Source organism: Trichoderma atroviride, chromosome 5, assembly GCF_020647795.1.
Source record: "Trichoderma atroviride chromosome 5, complete sequence".
Lineage (NCBI taxonomy): Eukaryota > Fungi > Ascomycota > Sordariomycetes > Hypocreales > Hypocreaceae > Trichoderma > Trichoderma atroviride.
The window spans coordinates 3,730,547-3,747,000 of record NC_089404.1 but is presented as its reverse complement, the minus strand read 5'-3'; the positions used below and the strand labels follow the sequence as shown (position 1 = coordinate 3,747,000).

The following is a 16,454-nucleotide window of genomic DNA, read 5'->3' as shown; positions in this document are numbered from 1 at the left end:
ATGTGGCCATTACGTCACGACCACCATCCCAGCAATGTCATCATAGCATCACTGCTTTGCACTCTCGCGCTGATCGGATTCTTGTTTTACCCTATCGTATTTATTTATTGTCTTATCAAGTAATTGCGATTCAATTCAAATCGCAGCTGAGCTCTTAAATAAAAGGGACAATCAAGATAATAAACCCAAGTAGTATGGTCCAGAAGAGCTGAGACGAGCCCACTTACACTTATCCATCTCCTGCCGCATGTAGATTCTGCTCACGATACTCTTCTTGTACATTCCCTTTTCCAATTCCAATAAACATTTCCTTTTTCAAATAACCACATCAAAACGCCTCGAAAGCCATGTTCAGAGCTTCACCATTGCTACGCTCCCCAGGGCGCGTACTCGGCGCGAAGCTCGCCTCTCCAAGACCACCTTCAATCACACAGCGACGTCCTTTATACAACACAATCCGTCTCTCCAGCTCTTCCAATGACCCTCCAAAGCCTCCCCCCAAGAAACTCGAGTCGAGCGAGCACGTTTCCACCACCAGCAGCGTCCGAAGCGTCTTCGAGCCTGATGAAGGCACAAAGAAAGATGCCGCAGAAGTAAACTCGGGCCTCAAACACGATATTGTATGAAATGCCCAAGCTACTACTTGCCTTTCTTTTTCCAAATAACATTTCAAGAACTAAGATGTATTCTATTCTTAGGACATGGTCAAGGATACGTTCCGTCTGGATACGGTCCCTCGAGAATCTCACATTCTTGGTCTATCAGGGACAGTTCCCTATCTCGCCACCTCTCTATCAACCGTCTTCCTGGCTTGGAATCTCAACAAGGACGTCCCCAGCGGCAACCGAATTCTCGACCACATTCTTTTAGAACACGAAACGGCAAAATATCTACTTGATTTCATAGAGCCTTTACAGCTCGGATACGGCGCCGTCATCATCTCGTTCCTCGGAGCCATTCACTGGGTACGGGCCTTCTTTCCTCCTGCCCTCTCATTCTTTACCAATTTGAGGCTCGAAACAACTAACACGTTGATTATTTCTAGGGCCTCGAATACGCAGAAAAGAAGCCGCAGCATGACCGCACCCGTTTTCGCTACGGAATGGGCCTCGGCGCCTCCATCGTCGCCTGGCCCACGCTCATGATGCCCCTCGAATACGCCCTGACGACCCAATTCGGCGCCTTTGTCGCCCTCTACTACGCCGACTCCCGCGCCACGAAGCACGGATGGGCGCCGCCGTGGTACGGAAAGTACCGCTTCCTCCTCACGGCCATGGTCGGCCTCGCCATCTTCGTCTCGCTCGTCGGTCGCGCCAAGATCTCTCAGCGTGGAGAGCTCAACCAAAAGAGTACAAAGGCGCGGTTGGAGGATCCGGGCCTAGCTGACAAGGACACGGACTGGGCGAAAATAGAGAGGGAGGAGATGGAGAAGAATAGAAAGGAAAAGGCCAAGAAGGCTAGGGAAGAAGGACAGGCTGGAAAGAAGAAGAAGCAGGAAGAAATGAAGGGTAAACAAGGCAAACAGGAGAATGATGGTAAAGACAAGAAGAAGGATGAAAAGGACGACGGAGAAGATGACCAGGAGAAGAACGATGATGAGGACGAGAAGAAAGATGACAAAGACCAACAAGACAACAAGGATGAAGGCGATGAGGAGAAGAAGGATGACGGAAAGGACGATGAGAACGACAAGAGTGAAGACAAGAGTGAAGACAAGAGTGAAGGCAAGGGTGAAGACAAGGATGAAGACAAGGACGACGACGCCGACAACAGCCAACAAGACGAAGCAAAAGATGACAACAAGTCCAAGAGCGACGACGACAGCAAAGACAAGTCTGATAAAGAGGGCAAATCAGCCAAGGCCGAAAAAGACAGCAAGAAGAAGAAATAACACGCCAGAAACAACCACCTTTTCAATTTGTTTATACATACATAGCCAATTAGCTTCATTGCAGCAGTTTAGTAAACTACCTAATTTCAGTTCCTCTTCCTCCCTTTTCTAGTACAATCTTGACAACAGCCAACACAGCAAATTCACCGAATCCCGCCCACACATATATATTAATGCGGAAAAGGGCAAAAGAAAAAAAAAAAGAGAAAAAAAAAACTCGTAAATTAAAATGCACCACAGCCGTATAAGTTTGGCATAGTCAAAGGTCCCTCAGGATACTGCCCAGGCAGCATCATCCGTTCATCCATACCTTTCAACCTTCAATCCTATGTGTCCTCCTCTCACATCAAGAGGTTTCCCAGAGCAGTTTGTCCGCAGTATACTTCTAACAACCAAATATCTTTTTTCTCTCTCCTTCTCCTTTTAAAAAAAGGGGGGTATGGGTTCCAACGCCTAAAAATGCACACAAGATTCCGTCATGTCAAGCTATGTAGCGTGGCCCAAAAAATGATTCTGTACGTCTGGTTGTTTCACCAATATCACAGGCTATCATTAGGCGCAAGGAATCTCGTATATCGTGATGCTTTATTGATCGTATCCATCAAATTCGTGATTCGTGTCCTAAGGTCGGGCAAATCCTTGCTTGGCCTGCTAAATGTTAGAATCAAGGACCAAGACCTTTTGACGACAACTTTTTGCATACCTTCATCTGTTCAATTCTGGCCTTCAACTGACTTGTCACCTCGGCTGCTCGCCTCCAGCTCTCTACTCCGTTAGAGGCCTGCGGCAACGATGATACTGGGCGGTCTCTGCCTGATGTCAAGGTAGAATCGCTGCCATCGTCATGCCGCCCAATATTCCTATAGCCTCGAGCAGGAGATTCACGACCGGACGATCCGTTGCTGCCCGCGTAGCGCAGGTCCGGACTTAACTTGCTTCGTGCGTATGGTACATCGCCATTTTCCCTCTCATCAGATAAGCTACTAGCAAGGCTCATCCGACTGCGGGTGCTAGGGGCAGCCATGGTATCACGATACATGTCATCGTGTGTGGGCGACATCATGCCTATATTCGAAATGTCAGTCAACGGCGCAAGGAATATGGGGACCCAGAACGCAATTGAACTTACCGTTTGCCTCGGCACGGCTGAGTGCTTTCTTCAGGCGGTCCAGCTCACGCCGTAATCTGTCGTTGGTTTGCTCTGCCGCCTCTGCATCGCTTCGAGCACGGACAAGCTGGGTTTCTTTGGCTTTGACACTCAATACATCCCGTGTATGGTCCTCGATGAGGCTGGCATTCTGATTCTTCAGTTCTTGAATCTCCGACGCAAATTTGCTTCGTTCCTGTCGCAGGTCGTCAATGTGGCGAGTTAGGCGATCATTGGCAGTCCGCAATTCCTCCAGCTCAGCCCTCTCTATGGCGGAAACGCCACTTGGAGGAGGAGGAGAATATTCAGCGGGCATCTGCACAGCGGCCGCGCCAGGCTTGGCCAGGGAACGGCCTGCCAGACCACGAGAAGGCGCAGCTCTTGGCTGCGGCGGTGTTGGCGGCAGCTCTTCTTCATCGTCAGATGGTGGCATAATTGGTCCGGATCGGCGAGGTGATGTAGTTCCAGAACTTCCAAGCGGCCGCTTCTGGGGAGCCTTCAAGCCACCCGTCTTTGGTAGGCCCAACTTGCTTCCTGCGGGCTTCGCTGCCGGAGCTGCTTCAGCAGGAGCTGCTTTCTTTGCGCCCAATGCAGGCTTCTTGCCTGCAACGGCTTTCTTCGGTGCCGCTGCTGGAGCCGGCTTCGCAACGGGCTTGGGCTTGTCCTTGGCCTTGACTTCAGCCGCCTCAAAGTACTCCTTGATCTTGGTCTTTCGAATATCGTCCAGGCCCTCCAAATTGGGATTCATGGCTCGCTCGCCGATGATCTTCATGACAGTTCCAAGAATCTCAGCACCGCCATCTCGCATGACCGGGCTTGATTCGGAAAGCAGCTTCTTTCCGGCTTCGCAGACTTGGGCGATTTCAGGCTTGGACGGGACATCGCGCGTAGTCCGCAGGCAACGGATGAGGAACTTCATCGTGCCCTCTTTCACCTGGGGGTTTTTGTTTGCCAAGAAAGCCAAGATATCTTCGAGACAGTCAGACAATGACGTCGCCAAAAAGGCAGCATCAAGGGCCCCTCCCAAAGCATCGGCAACAGTAGCTTTCTTCTCCTTTAATCGTTCCAATATGGGCTGCATCACTGTGGCGCGATGTTTGCCAAAAGCCTGCCGCAATCCCCTTGCCAATAAGTCGATACACTGGGCTGCTTGAGTAACGACGGCAACGTTGGCATCCTTCATACACTTGGCAAGGCCTCTCGTGACTTCATTGAAGTCGCCGTCTTTGATGCGAGGAACATTGAGTACTTGGTGCAGCCCGTCAACGGCGTCTTTACGATCCTTCCATTTGGACGAGGCAAGAAGCTCGTGGAAGTTTGGCGGCATCTTCTTCAGTACATCCTCCGGTTCGGCCAAGGCAAAAGCGTCAATCTCGGCTGGCTCGTCCGCTTCCTCTTCGCCTTCCTCTTCGCCTTCATCGCCGCCGCCGCCGCCGCCAGACTCAGCCATCTCCTGCTGAGACCGTAGTAGTCGCTCTTGTTTAGGAGCGCCCTCGGCTTTGACTTTTTCAAATTGTGTCTCCAAATCGGTTTGCTGTGTAGGTTTCAAATCTCCCCAAAACATGGGCTTCATAGCTTCACGCAGCCACCTGTAGAGCTCCACGGCAAGATTAGTGGCCTCGGCACGCACATTCTTGTCGGCAGCACCAAAAGCCTTGGGTAGAGCTTTCAGAATAGGCTTCGGGTCAACAATCTTGCAGCCGTAGTTGTGGACAATCTGGGTCAGGGCATTGAGAGTGGCCGCCACGTTCTTGGGCACCTTGTTACCAAGACCGGGTAACACTTCTTCGATGACAGGAGCAGCAACATCGAGCTCAATGTATAACAGCAATGCCTCGAGAGAGTTTTGCTTAATAGCAGGTCGCGTCGATGATAGACACTTGTCAACCATGGGGCTGATTGTGAGTCCGCGTGTTCGCAACGCACCGTCTCGTCCGCCATATTTGAGGAATTCGCACAAGGAGAGGATGGCCTCTTGCTGGGCAGCCACGTTGGAGTCGGAGACGGCAGACTTCCACAGCCCCGGGTCGTTCAGAAAGGGTCGGAAACACGGGTCGGACTCATCCGGTGATTTGGCAAACTGCTTGGCAACATCTTCGTAGGCTTGTTTGCGGACTTTCCAGTTCTACATGTCAAAAGAAACAAGTCGGGTCAGCCAGGAGGGGATTCGGTGAGGTCTGTTTCAAAGAACCTACCTTGTGTGAAAAGCGGTCGGGGAGCGGTAAGGAGGAGAAGTCCTCCTCTTCGGCCATGGCGACGAGGGAGGGCAGCGAAAGATGCCGTGACGCTGATGAGGTCTGGGGGTGCTTCTGCTCTGAGGAATCTGCTGGGCGGTGGTCAATTAGACTGGCTATTCTGCGGATCAGCTTCTTGAACGGGTGACGCCGTCGCGACTCCATCGTGCAAATGGGCCATGCGGCGGAGAGGAAGGGGAGTTTTAAACAGTTGACGACATACCACAGACGCTGGAAGAGGCTGGCGTGAATGCGTCAGGGAGTCGAGGCTAGGCGACAGATCCAGTCCAGGAGGCTACTTGGCACGATTCAACGAACAATACCGGGGAGCGCGGCCGCAGGTGTCAGCTACCCTGCCGTGCTGGAGGCTGGAGTCGACGACCGGGATCAGGATAGGCAATGGATGCACGGCTGAGCTGTCGGTGATGCCTCTCGGCGGGCCCCGTATAAAATAATACTGGAGTGGAATAACGGTATGTACAAAGGGACGAGGAGGCGGGGCAGCTGTCGGTGAATGAAGTTTGCGGTTCGCGGTTCGTCGCAGGTCCCAGGCGAGTGGGAATGGGAAAACGGGAGCGGGAATCGTGGCGGATGCGCTGCTTCAAACGCGCAAGCCGCCGGCAAGAGTCGTGTCTCGTGTCTCGTGATCCGTGATCCGTGATATGCGTCGCGATGCCGCAGAAACTCGGTGTCTAGTCTTGTGCTCGTTTTGCCGTGGCAGGTCCCGGTGCTGGTGGAGGGTTGATGGGCAACCCATGCCATCCACAAAAAGTCAACAAATCAGGGACCCATCACCTGATTGCTCCAATCAGCTGGCCGGGCTGTCCTGAAGTGGCACTGGCGCGGCCATCCACAGGTGCATCAACAGGGAATTTTCTGCTGCAATAATTCGAAGAACTGGTGTAACTAATAATGCATCAAGGTACCTATTAGAAGAGAAGAAAGGAAATGCTGCATTTCTGTTCAATTACGTCCATCAGTATTGAGCTTTGAGCGCAGATTATCATATTCACTCTGTCTGCCGAGAGCTCCAAGCTGGTGCAGAGACTAAGATACACCGCTATCTGAAAGCCAGAGTACCTGCAGCAGTGCTAAGAAACGCCTGTAGCGCCAGGCACTGCCAAACTTACACATTTTGCGCTGCTGCGGCCCCCATTTGCCATTTGCTCTGACAAAGTAACATTCAACCCCGCGACACGGCCCAAAAAAATCAGCATTGCATGTATTCTGCCATGCTATCACTAGAGAAAGTCTTGCGGCAAAGATGCTACGAATTAGGTATCGAACTATGTATAACAGTTGGCAGCGCTCTCCGCACACAATTTTTTCTTTCCATTTCCAAAATCACAATTGCTGCCCAATCGATGCAGGTACCCAACGTCCAACTGTGAGTCAAGCAATGACGCAAGGGTGCAAAAGCATGTGCCAATCCATACAAAGTGCCACAAGCATGTGCAAATCTGGTGTAGACTGCTCACCGCCTTGAAACCCCCGCCAAAGATGGTACCAGTCACGTGGAGATAAGATAATTATCCAGGAAAGCTCCAGGCGCGTCAGACAAAGATTTGGTGCAGCCTCGCTTCATCCAGGCTCCACCCTTCAGCCTGTCATCGTTCGAAGCCGTCTGGCAGTTCGAACAAATGGAGAGTCTCCAGCGATTGTGATAATTCTCTTTCCGCCCCCCACACGGTCGCAACATGGATCGCTTTTCGGGCGCGTCGCCGTTTGCCCTCAACGCCAAAACTGCCGCCGCAGACTACTCATCGTCTGACGAGTCGGAATCCGATGATCCCATCGTCCCTGGACTGAATGACGACGATAATGACTTTGGCGACTTCAATCCCCGCAAGAAGCGGCGTGTCGGCGGAAACAGCAAAGAGAAAGCAGCTCTAGGCATTTTCGGCTCCGATAGCGAAGACGACAATCCGAACTCGCGGTGGAAAAAAAGACTTTGAGAAGCAAAGGTGTAAATTTTGTATCAACGACGAGTCAAGGCGCGGGACAGCAAGATGATAGCAACGAATCGGAAAACGAAGAGCGGCTCCTGGGCAACGGTCTGGGTAGCCATAACAGAAATAGCGAAGAAGACGAGGACGAAGACGAAGATGAAGATGATTACGACAGACCAGTTGGACTGGGACTTGGCAATGCGGCCATGAAGCTACGCTTTGCAGCTGCTGAAAGGTCGCGCGAAGACGATGCGCCGAAAGAATCAACTACACGACCGTCGTTCAAGACGAATTTCAGCTCGGGAGGTATCCTTGGCGGCGGCTTCGTCCCCTCGTCGGCCAAGGATCCCGTGTTGAAAGAGACAAAAAATGGAAACGACACTCCTCGAAACAAGCCCCAAGTGAGCGCGTTCACAACGAAAGGGAAGATAAATGCAAGTTCGTTTGGTGCCCGGATGATGGCAAAGATGGGCTACGTTGAGGGCAAGGGTCTAGGTAAAGAAGGCGAAGGACGAAACATAATCATCGAAGCCAACCTCCGGCCCCAAGGTATTGGCCTTGGTGCCGTAAAGGAAAAGTCAGAGCAAGAGCGCCAAGAAGAGAAGAGACAAGCACGGATGCGAGGGGAGGTGGTTGTTGACTCCGACGAAGAAGATAAGAAGCGGAGGAAAGCCAAGAAGAAGGCTCGGGGAGCAGTAGCCTATAGCAGCGGCGGAAGCACCCCGATGAGACAAAAGACGAAATATCTCACAGCCGAAGAGTTGAAGAAGAGCGCGCCGGGCTTGAACATTCCAGATGCATTTGCCCCTATTCTCGACATGACGGGGCCAGGGGGCAAGCTGCTTACTTCAACAAGCGGTATCATGACACCTTCATCCGGCGTGCCTGAATCAAGCGAGGTGGTCGAGGCGAGGAAGCTCGCCAAAAGGGCACAGGCGGATTTGCTGGCCTTTTCGGAAGAATGGAGGAACCTAGAAGGCCGCAAGACGTGGGTGAATTTGGAGCTCAAGCAGAGGGAACAGGAAATTGAAGATTTGCGTTCCGACTTTGAGAGACTGCAAACCTTTGCAAACGTGGTGACGGAACGGCTTGTTGACGCAACAGAGTGGGAGCAAGTCGTGAGTGCTCTCCAAACCGCTGTTGATCTTGGCTCCGCGAATGATGCCATTGCAGACATTGCGGTCGCTGCAATCCACCCGTTTCTACGCAATTCAGATTGGGACCCCATGACGGAGCCAACTCGATTTGCATCCGACCTGCAAAAATTATCTGGACTCTTCACCACATCTGCCAATGCCAAAAAATCTGTCAACAAGTGGAACTCGTCTGCGAATCAAGATGATGGCGTATATCGGACACACCACAAGGCGACCACGCCGTATGAGACGATGATGTACAAGAATTGGCTACCACGAGTCCTGACGGCGCTTCGTTCTTGGGATCCCTTTAATCCCACGCCAATGCTCGACATTATGGAAAATTGGAAAGACTTGCTTCCACCATTTGTTCGGGCGCAGTTGGTTGATAACGTGGCTCGAAAGCTGGAGACGGCCGTGTCAGACTGGAATCCGAAGAAGAAGCGACAGAGCCATCATCTCCCACACACTTGGCTATTTCCTTGGCTCCAGTATCTCCCACCGTACCATCTCGATCCAAGAGGCACAGGATTGGTTGCAGACGTCAGAAGAAAGTTTAGACATGTCATCGACGCTTGGGAGTTTGAAAGAGGCGTTGTGCCTGGTTTGACACAGTGGAAGGACGTCTTGGGAGACCAATGGCGGCCGCTCATCATGTCACACGTCTTGCCATCCATGGGCAAGTATCTGCGCACCAATTTCCGCGTCGACCCTGCAGAGCAAGAGCCTTACCTCCCCATTCTGGTTGGCATCATGAAGTGGAACCAGCTTCTGGGAGATGCGGTGCTTGCAGAGGTCTTGGTGCAGGATATGTTCCCCATGTGGAGCAGCCGGTTACAGGAATGGCTTGCGCTTGAGGAGGCGGATCTGGGCGAGGTGGCGGATTGGTATGGCTGGTGGAGAGGAGTGCTATTAAAGGACATGGCGGAGATTGAGGCTGTCAAGATGGAACTTGATAGGGGACTGCAGCTTGTGAATATGATTTGATTAGCATAGCGTATGGGTTTTTTACAACTATTTTGGTTGAAGTCATGTATAATATCATAATTTAGAAGAAGCATGAAGAGAAGAGGAGCTACTGCTCTACGCAGTGGGTTTATGCTGGCGTGTCAACTATGGGCCTGTCATCCTTGTGAATGCTGGGTTGTAAGATCTCATGAGTATGCAGTATGACTTTGATGGTGAAAAAACACACATCCGAGGCAGCTGATGCTAACTAAACGCACGTGGCTATGAAAGTGGTGGTGGCATGTGTTCTATTTTTATTCGTCTTGGCACTACTGCTGCGGTTAAGTTGTACTTATTTAATGAACAGATATACGGAGAGCACTACATTGGTCATGTAAATCAAATATCCAACAGGCTCGCTGCGTGCGAAGCGCCTTGGAGTATGCCGTGTAATTCGTGTGGCATGCCGTTACCCTGCAACAGAGGGATGAATGCCCAATGTGGTAGACGACGACGCGGGCAGTTTACTCAAGGATGGCATCCATGGCAATTCGAGGCTGGGTATATTACTAAGAGTCCTTGCAATGCCTTGGGATATTCATCGAGTTTATCTTGAAGATTCATATGCTACGTAGTAGGTACTTCGATGTGCCGAATACAGCTTGAAACACGCACGACGCTATATATGGCATCCGCCAACAGCCGAGACAACATGCTCCGTTTAGTGCTTCTCAGCACGCAATCCCATGTGCCCAGCCGCAGTTCGGCGACAAGCGAGCACATGCTCCTGGGCCCTTGGTCTGCCATGCGCGCATATGCAGCGTCATGGATTGGAGTGGCTGCCCCTGATCAGCTTTGACGATGAACGGCGACAATCAGCGGCTCTTGTACCACGCTGTACTCTTGCTGCATATTGTAGTAAGAGTAGTAGTTGACCTGCCTGCTTAGGCTATTGGAGCCCTAGCTATATCTCTTGCTTGCTCGCTGGTTTCCTCTTTTCTTTTTGCATCGTATAGGCTGTGTTGTATGCAATGTTGTTGTTTTCGTCGTTGCCCTGATGTCAGTTAGCGGACATGTACATTTATTGGGGCCTGATTCAGGTATTGGGCTCGTACCTGCGCGTAAATGGCCACAGCGGCGCCGACTGATTTACAGTGGATTCAAATACGGGTACAGAGGAAGACGAGAGAGAGCCCAACGCCGTGATGTTGCCACAAATGGGTAGATCGCCACTGAATGGGTGCAACGCGTGGCAGTCAGTATGCACTTGGCTTTTCTGATGAATTGTTTTTCATTCTCCTTCTTCTCTTCCGCATATTATCTCGTCTCTCTCTCTCTCCCCCTTCTCGTATAACCCCTAGTCAATGTTACTTCAATGCTGCACTGCCTGTAAACACTTGACCTGCTGCTGTGCCCGGTGCCCGCAGCCCACTAAACTCGCCTAGGCCAGGTACATGGCAGATACCTGCAGCCCCCCCTAGTTCCTCGTACCTGGATGAGATAAGAACCCATTCGAGGGCTCGTCTCTATCGCCCGCGATAAAAAAGTCTCCCCACACTGGGAACCTAAACAGCAACCCCCTCCACCGCTCCCACATCCGCACCGCAAACCGCAGCGCAGGTGCTTCCAGGCGACCACAAACGAGACCGGGGCGCTGCTTTGCTTTTGCTGCCCTGTCCAGTCCAGTCTGCTCTGCATCAGGAACCGCAATTCTGCAGCTGCGACTCGCCGGCCGTGCTGTGCTTGGCCTGGCCTCTTTTCCGCAGCTGTGGCTGACGAACCGACCCGACTGACGTCTTCTCTTCCGACTCCATCGTCGTGCCTGGATGCCCGACCACCTGCGTCTTCTCACCAACTGACTTCTTACTCTCTCTTTATCCCCTCCTTTATCCCTCCTTTATTCTTCGTATATCCTTTTGAGCGGCTTCGGGTGGCCGTTGTCCGCGTTGACGTGGCCACTGCTTAGGGCCGTACCTATTCGCTCGACCCCACGACAGCTGGTATTTGGCGTGCAGTGCAACCACCGCGGCTCAGTCTCTCCCTTGCTCGCCTTGTCCAACGCCCTTGTCGTAACACCTCGTCTGTCTCTACGCCGGCGACGCTCCTCGCCCGGCGCAGCAGCATCGATCCGCAACCATGTTCTGGCGGTTCGGCGGTTACGCCAACATCTCGACCATCGACACCATCCTCGACAAGCCCGACTTCACCCTGGAAGAGCTTCTCGAAGAGGCCGATCTGATACAGGAACTCAAGCAGCACAACACCAAGCTCATCGAGTTCCTGCGTGAGGACAAGGTCCTCGAGAAGCTCCTCGAATACACCGTTGTCCCCAAGCTCGAGGCCGTCCAGGGCCTTGACGAGTCCACCGACGATGAAACCAAGCCCAGAGGCCGCTTGCTGCCCTTCCAACGCCCTCGCGCATCTTCACGCACCACAGACCCCGGCGAAAGCGATGAGGAGCTGGACAAGAAGCGCAACCGCTACGCCCATGTCGCCTGCGAGGTCCTGAGCTCCGACACCTGGTCTATTTACGAGGCCCTCGTTGAGAACCGACAGCTGATTCGAACCTTTTGGGATTTCCTCTCTCGACCCGCGCCATTGGACCCGCTCCAGGCCAGTTACTTTACAAAGGTCAACGAATCGCTGTTTGAGAAGAAGACGGAGGAGATGATGGAGCTGCTTTGGAGCTTGCCCAACGTGATTCCCGATATGCTTCGCCACGTTGAGAGCCCCATGATTATGGATTTACTGCTCAAGATTATTGCCCTTGATCGCACAGAAGGTGGTCAAGGTGTTGTTGAGGTTGGTTGATTCTTGCTCCCACAATATCCCTGTTGACGAGTGCTCTTTTTTTTTTTATAAGTGTGTTTCTAACCCTTCCGTTCCATGCGTCCAGTGGCTGTATTCCAAGGACATCATCCCAACGCTCCTTTCTTTTCTCGGCCCCGAGCATAGTTGGGTTGTTCAAACTGCTGCTAGTGATTTTATTAAGGCCATGATCACCATCTCCGCCAACGCCTCGCAGAATGAGCAGCAGTGCATCGGTCCCAATGAGCTCACTCGCCAGCTCGTTTCGAACCCCTGTGTCGAACAGCTCATTGGCTATATGCTTGAAGGCGGAAACTCCCTGACTGTGGGCGTTGGTATCATTATCGAAGTCATTCGAAAGAATAACTCTGATTACGACCCAGACGTTGGTACTGAAGCCAACACCGTTCCCTCCAGTCGTGACCCCATCTATCTGGGCAACCTGCTGCGCCTTTTTGCTCAAAACGTGCCCAAGTTTATGAATTTGATCATGAACGGACAGTCCAAGAAGCAGGGCGTTGATTCGACTTTCAACGAGAGGCTGGAGCCCCTCGGATTCGACAGGTTCAAGACTTGTGAGCTCATGGCAGAGCTGCTGCACTGCAGTAATATGGGTCTGCTCAACGAAATGGGCTCGGAGCAGCTGATCGCAGCGCGAGACTCGGAGCGCCAGCGACTCAGAGCCGAAGGCAAGCTCGTTACCCGAGAAGATGAGTCGTCGGCTGACGACTTGACGATGCGCATTCCTCATCCAGCCCACCATGAGGAAGTCCGCCGCCTGGAAGTCACCAATGCAGACGATGATGGATTTGAGGAAGTCGAACCCACCAATGAAATGAACGAGGACACTTCCCACGAATTTATCAAGGCAGAGGACGATATCGCTCAATCTGCAAACTTATCCTCATCTTCACTCCTCGACAAAGACGAGGACGAGTTTGTGGATGAGCCGCTAAGCTCTCCCCGGCTAACAGTAAACGCTGTAGAGATTAACGAGCAGCGCTTCGAGGAACCCGATCTGGTTGTTGCACCACTCTCGCCCACCAAAGCCAAGGCTCCCGAGCTAGCGCAAGCAAAGGCAGAAGAGACTTCGACAGCAACTAGCGAGGGACAAGACACGACTGAAACAGAAGAGCAACCTTTGACGACTTCAACGGTTCTTTCCGGGCCCATCATCATAGAAACACCTGGACCAGCTAAGCCTGTACTTTCTGAGCCTACCGAAACTGCCGACGTCGAATCCTCAAAGCCCGGGCTACAGCCATCACCATTGCCCAGAGGAGATGGTGTAGCCAACACCAGCGTTGACGAATTGGTTCCTGACAATATCGAGAAATCCCGCGGCCTATCCCCTCACCCTGAAGATACCCCGGCCCCTCTTTTCTCGGTCCCTCTCGCTCCCGATTCTGGTGTGCAGCAACCGCCATACAGCTCCGAGGCTGGTGCTGCTCCAGCTGAGGCACAGCCAGGAGAGCCTGAGACGAATGCTGCTCCGCCGTTTGATGGCCCTGCGGAAACGCTTGAGCCTGTAGTGGGTGATTTTCTCAAGATGCAATTCGTTGAGCATCGCGTGGTCCCGACGATTTTGGTATGTTCATGTCTCGACTGTTTCTTGCCCTCATTTTACCAAAAGAGCAGCCTTGATTAAACTAACATATAAATAGTCCTTCTTCTTTGCTTATCCTTGGAACAACTTTTTGCACAACGTTGTGTATGACATTGTGCAGCAAGTATTCAACGGTCCCATGGATCGCGGCTTCAACCCAACCTTGGCCGTATCGCTGTTTGAAGCTGCCGACATCACTACCGCCATCATCAAGGGCCAACAGGCCAGCGACGAGTCCCAGGCCAAGACAAAGACCCGGATGGGATACATGGGCCATCTCACTCTCATTGCGGAAGAGGTTGTCAAGTTCACTGAGCGCCACCCCCCTGAGCTTCTCTCGGAGATGGTCCTTGACAAGGTTATGAGCCAAGATTGGATCAACTACGTAGAAGGTGCTCTGGCAGAAACAAGAGAGCGGGATAATGCCATTCTGGGCGGCGTCAGACCCGAAGTGGCTCTAGGACACCGAGCCAGCCTTGGCGGTAATGGACTGGGCGGCATCGGCTTCTCAGGTCTTGGAAACACGGTCAGCGCATCCAATGCTCTGGCAGAGGCTGGTCTCAACGGCGGCATGGAAATGAATGAAGGCGATGGTAACGGGATTGGCTCCTATCCAATCACCCAAGGTGCTCTGATGTCTGGATTTGGAAGTAGTAGCGACGAAGAAGACGACGAGGGCGAGGGCGATGAAGAGGACGTGAATTCCGAGGTAAGTTATGATTCTTCCGACGAGCACGGCAACGAGTCTCCTGAGGCGACAATGGGCATGACGCATTCACCCGAGGATGTTATCATGATGTCTCCCGAACCCATCAGATCGAGTACACCGGATGGAACACCGGGCTTGGAAGCTGATATTGACCTTGATCAGCCCCATCAAGACATCATGGTGGTCGAAGAAGGAGGGTGGATGACAAGGAGAGCGCCTGCCGAAGGTGGCTCAAATAGAAGACTAGATTTCTCTTAGAGGGAGGTGACCGTCTTCCACTTTAATGAGGATGATGGGGATGATGATACCACCACCGACATACCTAGAGCTCCGGCTGCGCCAAGGAGAGAGAGGCATGGCCCAAACGGTGCAGAACTAGAGGACCCCGACGCCTTTGAGATGGAGTATGTCTCGGTGATGTTGGCGAGGACAGCGGTTGAGAGAGACCGAGGGAAGCATTAAATTTTTCATGGGCATCGAGGGAGTTTTTTTTTTTTTTCCTGTTCTTTTTGTGGATAAGATGGAAATATGATGTATCATGCCACGAGCGGATTACAATACTCTTTTTGTGGATAGCGCACTAAGAGCGAGAGAAAGAGAGAGAACAAGAAGCTCAGGGAAGCGAATTTGGAAGATGTCATTTGTTTTTGCAGCATTGTTTCGAGGACATGTCTGGCTCAGGGGATGAAAGGGGGGATGTTATCGTCATGGACCATTTGTCAGCCTTAGGGACTTGTTTCTAACTGCCAACGCTCAATTTTCCCACCTTCTTCTCTTCCCATCCTCTCCCGCATTTCCATTTCCTCTTGGTTTGCTTGTGGAACTTTTTGTTTTGCTGATTGCAGAGGCCTAGTTTCGAGCTTATACTGACCCACTGAATCAGGGATCGTTGGTACCGCCGTCTATCCCACCTCCGCCTCCACCGCCTCCTCCCTTGAATATTCCGCCTTCAAGAGCCCGGCTGCAGCTTGCAGCACGGCTTGCTATGCACCAGAAGAATAACCAACAGACACAGGAGGCCTCATCGGCCACTGTTCATGACGACAACGATGACGATGATGACGATAACCTGGAAGATCCATTTGGTGACGGAGAGGCTGAAGAATTGGACGATGATTTGGATGACATGTCAACCAACCTGGGCCGTGGAGCGTGGTGGAGAGGCGTTGTTGACAGGAGGAGTGGAGGTGGACTCGAGGATGACGATTCTGATGATGATGAAGAGGAGTTTGGAGATTTCGCCATGGCAGAAGAAGAGAAGGGTGGGGATGGACAAGACGGAGATAACGTGGTGTTGAAGCCTCTCGCCGTGCACCCGCCTAGAGAAAGCAGCAGAGGCCTCAGCGGCCTGTGGCCTTTTGGCTCTCGAGCCGAGAAGGACAAGGACGAGTCAAAGGGCGATGCTGATGTACAAGCGGCGGAAGAGAGGGATGAGGAGCCTGAGAAGAGGGCGGTGGAGGTGAAGGAGGCCCAGCGGAGAACGAGCATTGAAGACGACGACGATGACGACGATGAGGCTGGGGACGGAACACGGAGTTGATTTCAAGGACTAGATCTATTATAGACAGACTTTGGGGAGAGGTTTTATGTATGAGTTTGTTCGACCCGTGAGAGACTGAATGGATAATACGAGTATACGCCAGTGTATGAATTTGAGACGAATGGGATAGGATGGGATGGAATTTGATTGGGCATGGAAAGGACAGGGATGGGATGTGCGGTGCAGGACTTGATATACGATTTGTTCCAAGGATGTGTGTATTATTATTAAGTGTTGTGGCTCGTTGAGGCAGATGTAGATGGAATATGTTTGTTAAGTCGTGGGACGACAGAAATTTGCTTGTCTCTCTTTTCTTTGATATAGATGTATAACAACTAGTGATGCTGACTCGATAAAACGCAGCTCGACTCCATGTTAGAGCACAAGTAAAGCCCCATCTTGCTGCAAGACGTTTATTGGCCAACCAGGGCGAGCGAAGTGGACACTTTGGGTTGTTTACGTTTACAGCAAGGTCGTATTACTACC

General features: G+C 52.0%; 5 protein-coding genes across 6 annotated transcripts; 4 read left to right on the top strand and 1 right to left on the bottom strand.

Annotated features, from left to right (window-relative positions):
- Positions 1-119: 119 nt before the first annotated feature.
- TrAtP1_010480 (uncharacterized protein) lies at positions 120-1,891 on the top strand (the record flags this gene model as incomplete). Its single annotated transcript, XM_014089503.2, has 3 exons — positions 120-620; positions 699-965; positions 1,046-1,891. Exons 1-3 carry the CDS (start codon positions 348-350, stop codon positions 1,889-1,891), a joined length of 1,386 nt encoding a protein of 461 aa, XP_013944978.2. The 5' UTR covers positions 120-347.
- TrAtP1_010479 (uncharacterized protein) lies at positions 1,701-6,004 on the bottom strand. Of its 2 annotated transcripts, XM_066114732.1 has the most exons (5): positions 5,496-6,004; positions 5,234-5,361; positions 3,021-5,163; positions 2,595-2,956; positions 1,701-2,539 (listed from the first exon to the last, which is right to left on the bottom strand). In XM_066114732.1, the coding sequence occupies exons 2-5, from the start codon at positions 5,288-5,290 to the stop codon at positions 2,513-2,515; spliced, it is 2,589 nt and encodes an 862-aa protein (XP_065970829.1). In that variant the 5' UTR covers positions 5,291-5,361; positions 5,496-6,004; the 3' UTR covers positions 1,701-2,512. The 2 variants fall into 2 exon arrangements, with proteins under 2 accessions (XP_065970829.1, XP_013945165.2); XM_014089690.2 differs by having other exon boundaries at positions 5,234-6,004.
- Positions 6,005-7,427: 1,423 nt separating this feature from the next.
- TrAtP1_010478 (uncharacterized protein) lies at positions 7,428-9,344 on the top strand (the record flags this gene model as incomplete). The annotated part of the gene is made up of 1 exon (XM_014089691.2): positions 7,428-9,344. One exon carries the CDS (start codon positions 7,428-7,430, stop codon positions 9,342-9,344), a length of 1,917 nt encoding a protein of 638 aa, XP_013945166.2.
- A 2,097-nt stretch (positions 9,345-11,441) lies between these two features.
- On the top strand, positions 11,442-14,686 carry TrAtP1_010477 (uncharacterized protein; the record flags this gene model as incomplete). Its single annotated transcript, XM_066114731.1, has 3 exons — positions 11,442-12,107; positions 12,202-13,701; positions 13,778-14,686. The coding sequence occupies 3 exons, from the start codon at positions 11,442-11,444 to the stop codon at positions 14,684-14,686; spliced, it is 3,075 nt and encodes a 1,024-aa protein (XP_065970828.1).
- Positions 14,687-15,413: 727 nt separating this feature from the next.
- On the top strand, positions 15,414-15,968 carry TrAtP1_010476 (uncharacterized protein; the record flags this gene model as incomplete). Its single annotated transcript, XM_014089693.1, has 1 exon — positions 15,414-15,968. One exon carries the CDS (start codon positions 15,414-15,416, stop codon positions 15,966-15,968), a length of 555 nt encoding a protein of 184 aa, XP_013945168.1.
- Between the last annotated feature and the right edge of the window lie 486 nt (positions 15,969-16,454).